The 17,057-nt window shown below is 30.9% G+C and overlaps 1 protein-coding gene and 1 pseudogene across 1 annotated transcript; both read right to left on the bottom strand.

Moving 5' to 3' along the window:
* Nucleotides 1-663: 663 nt before the first annotated feature.
* Nucleotides 664-6,788, bottom strand: LOC123916421 (annotated as a pseudogene).
* A 3,821-nt stretch (nt 6,789-10,609) lies between these two features.
* On the bottom strand, nt 10,610-15,124 carry LOC123916420 (probable glucan 1,3-beta-glucosidase A). The gene is made up of 8 exons (XM_045967878.1): nt 14,771-15,124; nt 14,066-14,185; nt 13,445-13,639; nt 12,835-12,990; nt 12,570-12,736; nt 12,264-12,413; nt 11,456-11,799; nt 10,610-10,918 (listed from the first exon to the last, which is right to left on the bottom strand). The coding sequence occupies exons 1-8, from the start codon at nt 14,948-14,950 to the stop codon at nt 10,737-10,739; spliced, it is 1,494 nt and encodes a 497-aa protein (XP_045823834.1). The 5' UTR covers nt 14,951-15,124; the 3' UTR covers nt 10,610-10,736.
* Between the last annotated feature and the right edge of the window lie 1,933 nt (nt 15,125-17,057).

Raw genomic sequence — 17,057 nt, 5'->3', positions numbered from 1 at the left:
AATGTTCAAATGCTCCACATTTTTTAAAATATTTTTGCAAGTCATTGTGTAATGTTATTTTTTAAATTCACTTATTTTTAGTATAAAAATTAAATTCAATCATTCTTTTATTTATTCTTTTGTTTAGAATGAGTTGGGGATCGAACTCAGAACCTATAACATACTATTCAAATACCTCACTACTAGACCAAACATAATGACTTATCATTTTTTTATTTTGTTATATGTGAATTCATGAATGTTTTTCCTTATACAGGTTGTCATTGCAAGTGGGAATATGAAACTTATTATTGCACTGCGCAAATTGGATATTCAAAATTAAATTAATAGCAAGCACCAATTAAGAAATAATTTTTTTATCATGTGCAGATTTGTACATATTAAAAAGTTTAAAATAATAATTTTTGTAAGAAAATTTGTGCATTTTCAAAATATAACTTCACACCTTGATAATGATAGCCACTACCCTCAACATACAAATAATTTACAAACAAATTGCTCATTTTACGTATAATTTGACTTCTCTCTATTTCTTTTGCTCCTTATCAACTTCCTATTCAATGATGGAAAACTAATCAACATACAAACAGAATATAATAAAGCTAAAAGCAGTACAAAATCCATGAAAATACATTAAAATGTATACTGTATTATTTTATTTATTACTTATTAATTATTAATTAGTATAGTATAACCACAATACATATAAGGGAATTTCTTCTCCCCAAGTTTGCAACTAAAAAATTTATCATACTTTCTAAGTGTGCATTCACATGGCACAAATTATTTTATAGTATACATCCATGTCATATTGGGGGTGGGGAAAGTAATTCCTTCAACTAGAGCTTTATGTAACCATTCTCAATCATCCACTTGAGACTCCATTGGTTATACTTGCATTTGTAGGACCAATAAGCCCATCCAAATGTTGCACGAGAATACACATATCCAATTGGGCTTGGCCATATCTTTGGTAGTCTTCCTTAGATGCACCTTGCACGAGCCACTCATCAACCCATTCTCCTATCAAAAGAGAAAAGTAAAAAAATCATAAATTTAACTAATTATTCCCAAATATATATATATAATATGACCTTCAAAAAATAAAAAATTAACTTAGAGATGTTAGCTTGTTTGTTTAAGAGATGTTAGTTCGGTAGTAATTATATGATCTTAATTTTTTTTGCTGCTATTAACCGTTTGGTTTTCAGTGGAACGGGCTCCAGTTATTCAGAGTTCGGTTGCGAGATAAGTAAAATTTGATCAAAAATTATTTCCACCATAAATCAAACTTGAACGACTCTTCCTATGAAAAGTCCATTGAACACTTGAGTCCAACGTCTTATAATTTTGAAACCGCTGTTTATTGGTCTTTTTTCTTTATACTAAAACATAAAATGAATAAGTCATCGTGAGCATAACTCAGTTGATAGGGACATTGTATGTAATATACAGTATGGTATTCTCATTATTCACCTTAAAGAGTGAAATTCTAGTAAAAAAAAGTGTTTGATGAAATATAAAGGCTAATAACATTGGCAAGGATTTTACACTTACCAACAAAACTTAGAGCATTTGATGAAGAGACACCACTAAGATCCGAGGCTCTTTCATTATATATGTAGTCAATGTTTTGTTGAACATTCATGTTAGTGAATTTGTCAGAAAAGAGATTGTAGTAATGCACATCAAGGACTACTTTGGTGAAACCACTAACAAATGAGAGTAGAACTTTGGAATCTGCATCCAATGGGTTTGACATGATCACATAAGCATTTGGATTGTATTGCCTCACAACATCATAAGCTGCCTTGTAATATTTCTTGAGGCTATCTAGATTCACACCTTGTGGCTCATTCATCAACTCTATTCCTCCTAAACTTGGTTTATTACCATACCTGTTAACAAATGATTAGTACTAATTAAATTGATTAAGAATAGACTACTCATACTTGAATTTCAACTGATATCACTCAACTACTATATATAGAGAAGAAATTAATAGAACTAAACTAATTTCTAGATACAAACCTTTTTGCTAAGAAGTCTATGACAGAGACTGTTTGTGGAATGTAGGAATCACCCCATTCTATAAATCCATCTCTTGTCCCACTATGATCATTACCATTTTGAGAAGCTTCAAGTGCATGCAAGTCCACAATCACTTTAATCCCATGATTTCTGAAATTTACAAAGATATATACTTGATTGGTAATCATGCAGCTTTAATGAAAATAAATTGAATGTTAGATATGTATAAATATGCAACTTTTTACTTTTAGACAGTACGATTTTGCTTTAATCTAGGTACATTTTGTTCGTGTTGAAATTAAATTTTTTTTGTCAAGTAGTCTAGTGACTAGAAAATCTATCTTAAAGTTGAATAAGTGGAGTGTCCTGCACATATAGTATGATGTCCCTACCAATTGAGCTAATTTCACGGGGATTGTTGAAACTGATTTATATGATATGAAAGTTATTTAATTTTAGTACGTACCTTCTGCATAAGGACTAAAATAAATATTTCACACATAATGGAGATTGGTTCCCATATAAACAAATTTTACTCGGTTTTTTCTAATCTACGCTTTCATAAATTGAGGGTATATGCCCATCAACCAATAAGAACAAACTATATGCTAGTCCACATGTTCAAATTCAAAAGTTTGTTACAAGTTTCTTGTAGGTACCACATGTAAATCCACTCATGTGGCTTGTTCTTATTAGTTTATGGGCATTTACCCTCAATTTATGAACGAGTATAGAGTAGGCCTCACCATTTTACTCGGACTAAAACAAAACAATAAGAACTAAAAATTTATATATTTGTAAGGATCTAAAACAAAAATAAAAAATGATATATATCTATATAGACCAAAAACATGTTTAAATTTAAAATTTATTTATAATATAATCTCAAAGACTTACTGTGCCCAAGTGAAAGCATTGTCTAGTGCTGCCAAAGATCCCCCAACAAAAGGCTTAGGTGGGTTTGGATCTTGTGCTATCCACCATCCAACAGGTATTCTCACTGCATTGATCCCATTTTGTGACATGAATATGAAATCTTGCTCAGTTATGTATGAACTCCAATGACTCTATAAGGACACAAAGCTCAGAATTAAGATGATTTAATTTGGGAATCCAACAATGAATTATAAGTCATATAGTTTTTCTCATGAAAAGTTTATCAGATTCCTCACCCTTAAAACTTGAGGAGCTTTAGTTGGTCCTAAACCATTAGTAAGTTGGTACTCTCCTTGTAAAGTTCTTACAATTTTTACACGAAAGACCGATGGATCATTGTCTGCCCAACTTGTTGTGCCTTGATAATCTGCTGTCACAGTTGTCTGATTTGATTGAACCTTCATACATATATGGTTATATGGTTAAATAATTCACATTTCTATGAAAAAGTTTTTTTTTATAGGCAAATTGTTACTAGTTAGTATTACAATGTTGTGTTAAAAAATTAAAATATGTGGAATTTGTCTAAATTTTGTGTCTAATAGAGGTGTCAAATTAAATTTGTGACCAATTTCATTTCTATGTTTTTAATTTATTCTATTAGTTAATCAACTTTTCCTTTAGGGTTTCAAGGTCTTACTCCAAATTGGTTCCTAAATATTTGTTTAGAAGTTGAGTACATGACTTGATTAAAAATTTCCAAATTGAATATATAGGTTGAGAATAAAGTGATGAGTACCTGTAAAAATAGACCATTTGATGCTCTGATTCTAATTTTGAGGGGATCATCTGTTTTCCTTATAATTTGAAATGTTTCTTGGTTGCTAGGTGAATTTGAAACGGCTACAATGTTGTTGCCTCCTTGATTACTTATCCCCAGAAATTGCTTGTTTAACACTCTAAAATTGAAGAATGTGTCATTGACCCTCCAAAGCTGCAAATGATCAGCAAATAATTAGAATATATGGTGATTAAGATTTCTAAAGTTCCTTTATATACATGCATTCCCTCTAAATTGAATTATAGACAAAAAAAAAAAAAAATACTTTCACAATTATTAAGTTGATAGTTAAGTGGTATATGTAAGTTTAGTTTAGTTGGTATGAACGTTATTTATATGTGGGAGTTGAGATTTTGATCTTTTGATACTTCACTAATTTACATTAAAGGTGAAATTCTAGCTATTAAACTATTTAATAAAAAAAAAAATGATAGTTAAGTGTGTTTAATTTTGACCCTCTAAAAAATGGAATCAAAGTCTAACAAATTTAATCACTTTTTTACTTAAAATTTAGTCGAGTAATACTCCCTCCGGTCCTATATATAAGGAACACTTTGGAAAAAAAAATTGGTCATTTTTATAAGAAACACTCTTTAAATTTATTCTTTATTAAATAGATAATCTCTTGTATACCATTATTAAATAGTATAAAATGCAATATATTCCAATGTTATGCATTAATTACACAAACACATTTCCAAGGTTAGTTTTGGAATAACACATAACATTTTAGAATTTTTAATAAATAAAATAAATCTCCTTAATATGTGTATTTTTCTCAATATATTTTTTATATATAAGACCGGAGGGAATACATTACTTACCGGGAATGTTTCCCAACTAGAAGCTGAAGCACGGTTGGCCACAATAGCAGCTCCTCCCCCATTTTCAGCTGCAAGATATGTTTGAAATTTTGTGGACAGGAGTTGTACTTGAGTTCCATCCTAAAATCAAAACATGTAATAAATATATTTTTTTACACAAAAACATGTAATAAATATTAAATACTATGGAGTACTCCGTACTCCGTATTATGAATGGATAAATTAATTATCAACGAATTAATATTACTATCAACTTTTTTTATCTTTCAAAAAGAATGATAGTAAAACTCACACACTCACACACACTAAATGTGAAGTGAAAAAATTACAAATTCGAACTCGCACCCTAGCTCATCAAATATTTGTGCAATCTTTTACTACCATAGTACCATTTGGGTTATAGTATGAAACGAATACTACTGAATAATTTATCTGATTGATGATTATAATTTTTTTAGGTGAATTAATAGCATAATAACATGAAAGAATCAGCTTAAGGATGTATTTTTTAATGATTCTTGGCACTTAAATCAGCTTTACACTCCTTAATTTGACGATTGACATAAAGAATCTCATCTCAAATTTTCATCCTATGTTGAACGTTGGTGTACCCGATTGTTTTACTTGGAATGGTAGTCTGGATGGTGTTTATACGGCATCTTCTGGTTATAGCTGGTTGTTGAAAAAGAAGCAAGAAAATCCTAACAATAAGTCTTGGAAATGGATTTGGAATCTTCGAGCACCGGAAAAAATTAAATTTTTTATATGGTGTATTTGTCATAATTCTATTCCAACTCTTGATATGTTGCATCATCGACATCTTGCCCAAAGTAATATTTGTTCCAGATGTTTAGCAAATGTAGAAACTACTCTGCATTGCCTTAGAGATTGTCCAGATGCTGCTCGTATTTGGGATGCTATTGGCTTTCGAAATGGTGAATTCTATAGTCAAATGAATCTTGATCTTTGGCTGAATAATAATGTGAAAGGTTCAGGTGCTCAGTTATTTGTAGCAGCGTTGTGGTGGAATTGGAGAGCGAGGAATATTGTCTGTGTTGGTAAAGAAAACATCAGTTTGTACAAAATTGTGTTGGAAGTGCACAAACTTGCTGATATTATTCATTCTTGCTTTCCTGGTTCAATTCAGACTAATGATTCCATGAGATGGATTTCATGACATCCTTCTCGACAGGAGGGATATGTTTTAAATGTGGATGGTAGTTGTTTGGGCACCTCGGGCAGAACCGGTTTTGGAGGTTTAATCCGTAGAAGCGATGGTAGTTGGATCATTGGTTTCAGTGGCTACTTGGGCTTAAAAGACAATACTTTTGCGGAACTTATGGCAATTTACCATGGCTTGAAGATTGCGAGAGACTTGGGTTTTTCGAGCATCTTGTGTTATTCGGATTCCCAAACAGTCTTGGATCTTATTTTGAAGGGACATAGCATCTATCATTGCTACGCTGTTGTTATTACTAACATCCAGGATATGTTGAAGTTGAATTGGGACATTACTTTATCTCATTCTCTCAGGGAAGGAAACTTCAGTGCTGATTGGCTTGCTAAGTTGGGTTCGGCGAATGATACCAAGATAAAAATTTGGGAGTCCCCTCCTGAAGCTTTAAAGAGCATTCTTCTGTCTGATGCTTTAAGGGTACTCCACCCTAGAGCTTAGTTTTCGTTTTGTCTTTTTTCTTTTTAGCCAATGTACCAAAAAAAAAAAATAACATGAAAGAACGTTTATGGGATATACTTATGAAACTACTAAATTCTTAATTTATGTAGGGACAAAGATATTTTTGTGCAACCAAGACATTAAGCTCAAGTGATTAATGAGTTTTCTGTAGGACGAATTATTCGGAAGAACTTGAGTTTGATTCTTGGTGGAATAACTTTTAGTCACGCTTTATTTACCTCGTGGACGAACTTTGAATTACCGGAACCATATAGTTAATAAAAAAAATATTTCTTATGCAAAATTGAATTAATATTCTGACTAGCTATAAGAAATAATTTTACGTGAGTAATACCAAGAGATCTTTGTTGACAATTCCATCAAAGAGAGAAGGTTGTTCCATCCACCCTTCAACCACAAGCCAGTTTCCTAGATTCACAGCTTTGTATGGTGGATTTTGTGCAAGCAAACAAGTGTAGGGACATGAGAGACATAAAGCCACTAGGAAGCTCAAATAATAGTTTCTATACTCCATTTTTTAAATGATATTCCTGAATTGGCTTGTAAGTTGTAACCAAGAATAGGGTATATATAGTCATGGCTTTGAAATATCACAACCATTTTTTTCTTTCTTTTTTTGGATATAAATCACATTAATTTATTATTATAAAGTAAAAGACTGCATGTAGACTTGTATCTAGACTTTTATATATGAACAGTTTTTACCAAAACAAGAAAGACGACTTCTAGGAATAGAGTTTTATGAATTCCAACCAATGTTGTTAAAATCGCGTTTTAACTCGTAAATTCGTTCGATTTTACGTTTTTAAATATGAAAAACGTGTTAAATCGGATGTAAACTCATTTTATGATAAACTCGAGAAAAAAGCAAGTTTACACCGAGTTAACTCGGTCAAACTCGTTGGAATCGTGTAAACTCGTAGCACGAGTTTACTTGTAATTGCGAGTTTACCTTTAAAAACCCATTTTCATTTTTTGGCCCAATTTTTTTGTCTAACTGTCAAAATAAACAACTTTTCTCAGTTCCACCTTCAATGAATTTGATCTTTGGTTCTAATATTAAAAATTCTTTATCATATGGAGAAGAATTTGATGATTTTGGAGATGAATACACCGATGAAGATGATTTTGTATACTTTAACTTTTTAACGATTTTAGAAACTTATGAACCTTCTTATCTAGATTGTTATTTGAACGTTTATATGATTTGGTGGAGTATATATTTTAATACAAGTTTATGGACATAATGTTATTTATATGATGATTTGATATATTTTGCCTTTAAAATTAAGTTTATATTTTGAAATATTGACGTTTTTATAGTATTATACTAGTATATATATCATATACATAATTATTTTAATATTATTTTAATTTTTGATAAACTCATATGATTTTACGAGTCGAGTTTTTAGGCTTCTCTTTTGTCTATCATAATGTACTCTCTTAGTTTAGCCTTGTATATGCCACCTCTTTTTTTAGATAAACAAAATGAGAGTAGTTATCAGAAACCCACACATATAAGTAAAAAGATTAGGGTTCAAAATTCAGTCAAAACATTCGACCTAACTATTTCTGCATTTTTATCAATTGGGTTAAGATTTGTGGACGAGTTCACTGCACTTTATAATGCCATATGTAGCGAGTGGTTGTTTGAGCGGTGGAGACTCGCGTTAAATATGATGTTGGAATGTGTATGTAGGTTCTAGAAATTGTGGTGAAATCGACATCCAAACGTGAGAATGGAGAATCTAGATTAGTATATCGTGAAGGAGAATGGGGAGTGACCAACCATGAGGGTCGTCCTAAATAATTTGGAGACCATGTCCTAATTTTAAAAATAAACCCTAATAGAAGTTTAATTTTTTTAAAAAATCACCATTTATTTAAATTGTAAATTGTAAATAACATAAAAAATAATAATTTTTATAATTTGGTCTTCTTTAAATTTTCTTCTCCTAAAGTAACACCAGTAATTATAAAGAAAATAATATCAATTGGCGTAGAAATATAACAATTTTTGTTTGTTTTTTTTTGTTAATTAGTCCAGTGTCTAGAAATTTCACTTTTAAGGTGGATAAATGTGGTGTCTGAGATTTTAACCGCGATTTCTGCATATAATATGCGATATTCTTTACCAACTGAGTTAAGCTCATACGGACACATTCAGTTTTTGAATTTCAAACAGTTTTTGAATTTCAATCTTGTCCTATCTTCTCTCATACAATTTTGTCCTGTCATATATTATCTTGTTCTGTCATGTACTGTTTTGTCCGATATTTTAAATAGATAATTAGAGATTCGATTTCTAAACTCATATCTATAAAGAAAATAAATAAAAAATAAATAAAAATAATAACTCAAAGAAAATAAGAATGGAGAGTATAATTACTCTAATTCTTTATGAAAAAAAAAAAAACTTTAAATAAAATCAATGCACTAGCCTTAACGGCAAGTTGGATAAAAGAAAGGAAAGAGTCCATTTTTGCTGCGTTTCACTTTAAAAGGTAGGTAGTGGTTTCACCTTAAATTTATCAAATCAAACTAGAATAAAAAAATCCATAGGTTGCAACCGTGTCGTGTTTGAAATCATAAAAAAAATCAGGACCACCGCTCACAATAGGTTGCAACCGTGTCGTGTTTGAAATCCATAGTCTTACGGTATGGAGTTTGGTTTTACCCCATTTATCTATTCTTCATTTGTTTGTATATCTATGAGAGAGATATGCATCTAATTCACCCGTTACAATATATAAGCAAAAATTACATTTTTAGGCATATTCAATATATTTAGTCTATATTATAGGATAAATATATTAAATATGCAATAAACCTAAAAAGTTAATTTTTGCATATATATTGTCGCGGAGGGAATAGAAGATTAGTGGGAGTCATAAGCAAATTCGCTTATTAAAATTAGGGATGTAATTAAATTATATCCGTAAGTTAGGATCTCCATGGAGATTGTCTCGTTTAGGGATTCAAAGACGGAAAAAAAATTTGCGCGGGATTAAGAATGGAGGAGAAAGTTTCCCCGAAAAAGATTTGTGGATAGAGACAGAATTTTATCCACCGTCCTGCAGAGACTTCGTCCTCGAATATTTTATTCAAATAACATTTATATGTATATCCAAGTACTTTATACAATGTATTTATTTATATATGTGTATAAATTTTGTTTATATATGATGTGTGCTATTGTCACAAGACTCACAATAGTCTCATAATTTTTTTTTATTTGTTTTACAATTAAACTTTAATATTTTTTACAACAAGTTTGATTGAAAATAATTAAAATTCGATATTTATTTTAATGTTGATCTGATGGATCCCATGAGAATTGTGGAGATCTATGAGGATGAGGATGAAGAAATAATTTTCCCCGACGTGGGAAGTAGGGACGGGGATTGAGAATATTTTAGATGGTTGTGAAGGAAGTGGGAAAATATTCTTTGCTCAATCTCCGTCTGATTGACATTCCTGATTAAAACATATCTCGTTAATCTACAATTGTATTGAGTTCATATTTAATTTGCTTCATTTATCTATGCTTAATTTTTATCCATTTATAAAAGAAATATACACAAATGAAGGATTAGTGAGATCCATTAAAATGGAGTCTCGCCAATATTTCACTTGTGTCTATCTCTCAATAAACAACAAACAAAAAAATAAATAAACTCCACTGCACAACAAGTGTTTTAAACTTCACACAATCTATAATCTATTCTGTCAAGATATTTATTCATTGATCAAACAGAACATAAGTTAATGTAATTATTGATCCAATTTATATTAAAAAAAATAGTTAAAACGTAGTAATTTTTTTACTAAATTTGTGACATAAATTTCATAACTATATAAAAATTTAACTTCAAACAAGCTTGATCAACTGGTAATAGACTTGTTTAACCACATTTTTTGTCATGGCAGTGATAAGCCACCGATCTATGGTGAAAGAAATGGAACTTTTAAGCCATTTTCCGAATTCAACACATCTCATCTTGATCTCCTTATTTTGATATGAGACAATTGACAATAAACAAGATACCCTTGTGCCCTAAATATTTTGTATTAGGGTAAGGGCTAGCTACTTGATAAAAAGACAAAATGTTGTCCTCAATTTATATCTCGAATTGATTGTATAATAAAAAAGACAAAATTCTCTTTCTAAAGCGAGGTATTCTTGGTTAGGCACAACTGTAAATGTATATGTTTAGGTACACATACAACGTTTTTAAAAAATTAATAGAAAAGATAATGAAATGATGTGACTAAATCAGTTTATATTTAAATTTTTTTCAATTGTAATTTTTTTTTTTGGGTTTGTGCCTATGATAGAATTTCACTTCTAAAGTGCATTTATTCTTAAAAATTGAAAACTATCGTACTTTCTAAGTGTGCATTCACACGGCAGAAATTATTTCAAAGTATACATCCTTGTGTGCTGGGAAAGTAATTCCTACAACTAGAGCTTTATGTAACCATTCTCAATCATCCACTTGAGACTCCAATGATTATACTGACATTTGTAGGACCAATAAGCCCATCCAAATGTTGCACGAGAATACACATCCAATTGGGCTTGGCCATACCTTTGATAATCTTGCTTAGATGCACTTTCCACCTTCCACTCAGCAGTCCATTCTCCTACCAAAAGAGAAAAAGCAAAAACATAAATTTAATTAATTAATCCCAAATATATAATATGACCTTCAAAAAATAAAAAATGAACTTATAGATGTTAGTTTGTTTGTTTAAGAGATGTTAATTGAAGAGACATGGTAATGCAGAGTTGGATCGCGATGTAAGTAAAATTTACTCAAAAATTATTTCCATAAAAAATCAAACTCGGGTTCACCTCTGAAGAACATTGAACACTTGAACCTAATATCTTATAATTAATTTTGAGATTGTGATCAAATTTCCTAGGAAACTTATGTTAATTGGCCTTTTTATTTTTTATACTAAAAAATAAAATGAATGAGTCCCCGTGAGCATAGCTCAATTGGGAGACATTACATGTAATATGCAAGGATCAGAGTTCGAACTCTGGTACTCTCACTATTCACCTAAAGGTTGAAATTCTAGTTTTAAGGCTACATGACAAAATAAAAAAAAATAAAAAAAAATGAGTGTTTGATGAAATATGAAGGCCAATAACACTGGCAAAGATTTGATTCTTACCTACAAAACTTAGAGCATTTGTTGAAGAGACACCACTAAGATCCGAGGCTCTTTCATTATTTATGTAGTCAATGTTTTGTTGAACATTCATGTTATTGAAGTTGTCCGTATAGAGATTGTAGTAATGCACATCAAGGACTACGTTGTTGAAGCCACTGACAAATGAGAGAAGAATTTTGGAATCTTCAACACCCAATGGATTTGACATGATCACATAAGCATTTTGGTTGTATTTTCTCACAGCATCATAACCTGCCTTGTAATATTTCTTGAGGCTATCTATATCGACACCTTGTGGCTCATTCATCAACTCTATTCCTCCTAAACTTGGTCTATTACCATACCTGTCAACAAATTCAAGAAAACAAATATTTAGGTCATTGCATCATACTGTATATGATATATATAGTTGGAATTCAATTGTGAGTGATTAGTACTAAATTGATTAAAGAATAGACTAAATGAAGAGTAGATAAGAGACACGACTTATACAGGGTCGGTTCGACTAAAGACAGGGACCACCAAAAGAACTTTTTGATTGGCCCGAGCCTGTCTAAGCAGCTGAAATAATTTGTGTGCATTTTGACGGCCTTAACAAAAGGAAACATGCGAGACTATAGGTAATAACTATTCACACTTAAATATTCTACTACTTCTATTAGATATACGAGACACTTCTCTTATGTATTCTCCATTTACTTAATTTCTATTTGATATGGAGTAACCGCTCATACTTGAATTCCAACGAATATCAGTCACTCAACTATTATAGAGAAGAAACTAATGGAACCAATTTCAAGATACAAACCTTTCTGCTAAGAAGTCTATGACAGAGACAGTCTGAGGAATGTAGGAATCACCCCATTCTAAAAATCCATCCCTTGTCCCACTATGATCATTACCATTTTGTGAACCTTCAACTGCATGCAAGTCCACAATCACTTTCATCCCATGATTTCTGCAATTTACAAATATATATACTTGATTGGTAATCATGTAACATTAATGAAAATAAAATGAATGTTACATAAAAAGTGTACATTTACAGGTTATGTGTTAGAATTTAGGTTTAATTATGTTTTTTATACTTGCAAATATCATTTCAAAGACTTACTGTGCCCATGTGAAAGCATTGTCTAGTGCTGCCAAAGATCCTTCAACAAAAGGTTTAGGTGTTGGATTTTGGGCTATCCACCATCCAACAGGTATTCTCACTGCATTCAGCCCATTTTGTGACATGAATATGAAATCTTGTTCAGTTATGTATGAACTCCAATGATCCTACAAGGACACAAAGCTCAAAATTAAGATTATTTGGGAATCCACAATGAAATATAACAAGTCATAGTTTCTCATGAAAAGTTTATCAGATTCCTCACCCTTAAAACTTGAGTAGCTTTAACTGGTCCTAAACCATTAGTAAGTTGGTACTCTCCTTGTAAAGTTCTTACAATTTTCATACGAAAGACGGATGGGTCACTTTCTTCCCAACTTTTACCTTGATAATCTGCTGTCACAGATGTCTCTGATTGAACCTTCATACATATATGATCAAAGGATTATTAATATATTTTTGTCAGGTAGCCTAATGACTAGACTCACACACATTAAATGCGGAGAAATGTGGAATATGGGATTCGAACCCCGACCCCTCTATAAAATAACTGAGCTGGATTAAAGGGATAGAGGATTTACATTTCTATTTAATTATTAAGACTAAAGTAAACAACAAGCTTTTACAATTGAAAATGTTGAAATTAATGATAAAAAATTATTAGATACAAAATTAAAATACATGGAATTTATTTAAATTTTGTCTCTAATAGAGGTGTCAAATTAAATTTATGACCAATTTTATTTTTCTGTCTTTAATTTCCTCTATTTGTAAATCAACTTTTCTTTAGTGTTTTTAGATCTTATTGAAAAAAAATTGGTTGCTAAACATTTGTTTGGAAGTTGAGTACTAATTGAGAATGGAGTGATGAGTACCTGTAAAAATAAACCATTTGATGCTCTGATTCTAATTTTGAAAGGATCATTAGTATTCCTTATAATTTGAAATGTTTCTTGGTTGCTAGGTGAATTTGAAACGGCTACAATTTTGTTGCCTCCTTGATTACTTATCCCCACAAATTGCTTGTTGAACACTCTAAAATTGAAGAATGTTTCATTGACCCTCCAAAGCTGCAAATAATTAGAATATGAATGTAAAGTAATTTATTTATTTATTTTTGAAGGAGTAAAGTAATTTATTTATGTTAAACACATTTATGGAAAAGTAATGTTGAATTTGAATAAATGTGTTTAGCATTGTGTTTTTATTTGAAAGATTAAAATCACTCCTTGATAGAAAGATGAATTTGAATGAATGATCCTTTCAAAAGTAAGTTGAATTTGAATATCATTTTTTCTTCGAAATAAATTTTATAGAAAGATGTAAAAACAACTTTCATGTGTTGTTACTTAATGAGAAAAGTGAGAGTGAGATTGCATTTAATTTTATGATAATATGTGAAAAAAATAAAAATAATGATGTTTTTCTTTTTATAATTTGGGATAAAGAAATTCAATTTTTTTCGTTATAATTTGGGACGGAAGGAGTATATTTACCCGAAATGTTTCCCATCCAGAAGCCGAAGGACGGTTGGCCACAATATCAGCTCCTCCCCCATTTTCAGCTGCAAGATATGTTTGAAACTTTGTGGACAGGAGTTGTACTTGAGTTCCATCCTAAAATCACCAAATATGAAATTTAAACATGTAATAAATACTTTTGTAAAAAATATCGGCGTAACGTTACGACTCGTGCGATAGTACGGGTCTATTACTAGTGTAATAAATAATATTATGGATGCATAAATTAATTATCGACAAATTTAATATTACTACCAAACTTTGTTTTATTCTTTCAAAAAGTATGATGGTGGAACTCACACACTCACACACAAAATGTGTTACCATTTGAACTCGCACTCTAACATATCAAATATTCATGTAATCTTTTCCTACCATTTGGGTTATACTTATGATTCAACTACTCTGAATTTTTAATGGGTCCTGCTAATATATGCTGCTTCAGTGACACATGTTAAGAAATACAAAAGTGAAAGTTTAGCATTGAATAAGAGAAAAGAACGACATTTCTTAACATGTGCCCTTAATTTAGGTAGGGACAAAGATATTTCTTATGCAAAATTGCTAATAATTATATATTTTTACTAAATGATAAAGAGGGCGAAAGAGAATATTAGGGGAATCATAAAAAAAATTGAATTAATATTCTAACTATAAGAAATGATTTTATGGGAGAAATACCAAGAGATCTTTGTTGACAATTCCATCAAAGAGAGAAGGTTGTTCCATCCACCCCTCAGCCACAAGCCAGTTTCCAAGATTCACAGCTTTGTATGGTGGATTTTGTGCAAGCAAACAAGTGTATGGACATGAGAGACATAAAGCCACTAAGAAGCTCAAATAATAGTTTCTATACTCCATTTTTTAAATGATATTCCTGAATTGATTTGTAACCAAGAATAAGGTGTATATATATAGGAGTCATGGCTTTGAATTATCACGACCATTTTTATTTTTATTTTTGGATAAATCACTTTAATTTATTATTATAAAGTAAAAGATTGCATGAAGACTTGCTTTTAGACTTTTATGAACAGATGTTACCAAAAAAAAGGAAGACTTTTATGAATAGATTAGTGTTTGACCATAAACAAAATCAATGAACAATTAGGAATTCTAAGTCTTTGGTTTCTAGATTTTTTATTTTTTTTTTAAAACTCGGTTTTCGGTTGAAGGACTGTTTTGGATTGGGTCTGAGGCTCAATCACCGAGGATCACCTTCCACGTGTCGAACTAAGTACAGATCGTCCAAAGGCCCAATAACGCCTTCTCCTGCCCAACGATCAATGAAGTCACGCCTTCCGTAACGGACGACATCAGAATGATTGACATTTATTACATTACTAGTGAAAACGTCGAATCCGTCCTTCCATAAATGGTCTTGCTCCACGACGGGGGCTATATAAAGTCTTCTCATGCAGAAGGCACAAGTACATTCAATTCTAACTTTTAAAACATTTGTTTCACCTCTCAGTAACTTGAGCGTCGGATCACCTGCAAGTACGAAACCTTCCTCCATTATCGGAACCGAAGAGGAGCACCATCGGACTAGGTCGACTCTGATCGAGGCAGATCAAGAACTCACTAAATCGAGGATACCAATTTCACCGCTCAGTTGTTGGGGTTTCATTTGAAACCAAAGTTTTTTTCTTTATATTGATTAACCATCAAATTTGACGCACAACGAATCGAACTTGAGACCTTAAAATGAACACACTCCAAAGTCGCAAGTCTGTTCCTAAGAATAATTAGTTAGACTTTTAGGTTTCTCTTTAGTCTTGCACGAAGTGTGAATTGGAAAGAAAAAAAAATTTAACCGACAAAAAAAGAGAGGAATTCAAAGTCTTCCAAGTCGTTCTCTCCTTTTGTTTATCATAAACAAACAAAAAAGAAATGTCCTTTGTTAGTTTAGCTGTGTATAGCCCACCTCTTTTTTTAGTAAAAACAAAAGCCCACCTTTTTTTAGATAAAATAAACAAAATTACAATAGTTATTAAAACTCACAAATAGTAAGTGTGCGGTGAGATTAGTCTCATTGAATTAGTCGGTCCTAAGGTCAAATACAAAATTTTTTTTAAAAAAAAAAGTGAAAAAGGTAAGGTTTGAAATTCAGTTACAACATTCGACTTAATAGTTTATGCAGTTTTATTAATTAAGTTAACATTTGTGGACTAATACTCTGCACTTTAGGACATAGATTTCCCGTAGTCAAATAGTGACTTCAGCTAAATCTTAACCACCTATTTTATTGATGTCTTTTATTTATATTTGATGAATTTTAAATCAAGTTACAAGAGTTTCATGTTCTTTGTCTATGAAAAAAAATTATAATACAATAACTCGAGCAAAATAAGAATGTAGTTCAATTCAAATTTTTGTCAAAAGAGAAATATAATTACTCTAATATTTTATTTAAAAAAACTAAAATAAAATCAATGAACTACGCAAGTTAAAAGAATAAGAGAATAAAGATTCCATTTTGGCTGCGTTTCCATTGCCAAGCATTTAAGTCTCTCCAAAAATACTTTAACAGAAAGTGTACACTCTGTTGTCTTCCACTAAGAAAAGAAATAAATGCAATCAAACGCGTTATTTATTTATTTTTGGGATTGAATCAAACTCGTTATTAAATTTAGATTTTTATTCCCTCCGGACACAAATATACGAAAAAAAGCACTTCAAATTTTGAACACAAATATAAGCAAAAATCAACTACTTTTAAACTAATTAATACTACTATTCATAATATACTCTTATTTAATCATTTCATTTTTCAAAAGTTTATGTGATTTCCAATGCATAAATCACTTTTCAAAAGGTAATATAGTAAATTTAACTCATATTTTGCATTAAATCAAGAAAATTAACTACACTCAACTAAATTTCTTAAACACCGCGTAAACAGTTATTTTTTCTTATATTTGTGTCCGGAGGGAGTATGTAATTTGTTCTCATTAATTATTACTCC

The sequence above is a fragment of the Trifolium pratense genome, linkage group LG3, assembly GCF_020283565.1.
Source record: "Trifolium pratense cultivar HEN17-A07 linkage group LG3, ARS_RC_1.1, whole genome shotgun sequence".
NCBI lineage: Eukaryota > Viridiplantae > Streptophyta > Magnoliopsida > Fabales > Fabaceae > Trifolium > Trifolium pratense.
This window is presented reverse-complemented; position numbering and strand designations above follow the sequence as displayed.

Excerpts from the sequence above, each read along its gene's own strand:
- LOC123916420 (XM_045967878.1), bottom strand. The coding sequence starts at position 14,950 with ATGGAGTATAGAAACTATTATTTGAGCTTCTTAGTGGCTTTATGTCTC. Across the intron at positions 12,991-13,444 it reads CAAATGGTTTATTTTTACAG|GTTCAATCAGAGACATCTGT; the intron begins GTACTCATCACT and ends ATATGTATGAAG. Across the intron at positions 11,800-12,263 it reads ATAGACTTCTTAGCAGAAAG|GTATGGTAATAGACCAAGTT; the intron begins GTTTGTATCTTG and ends ATTTGTTGACAG.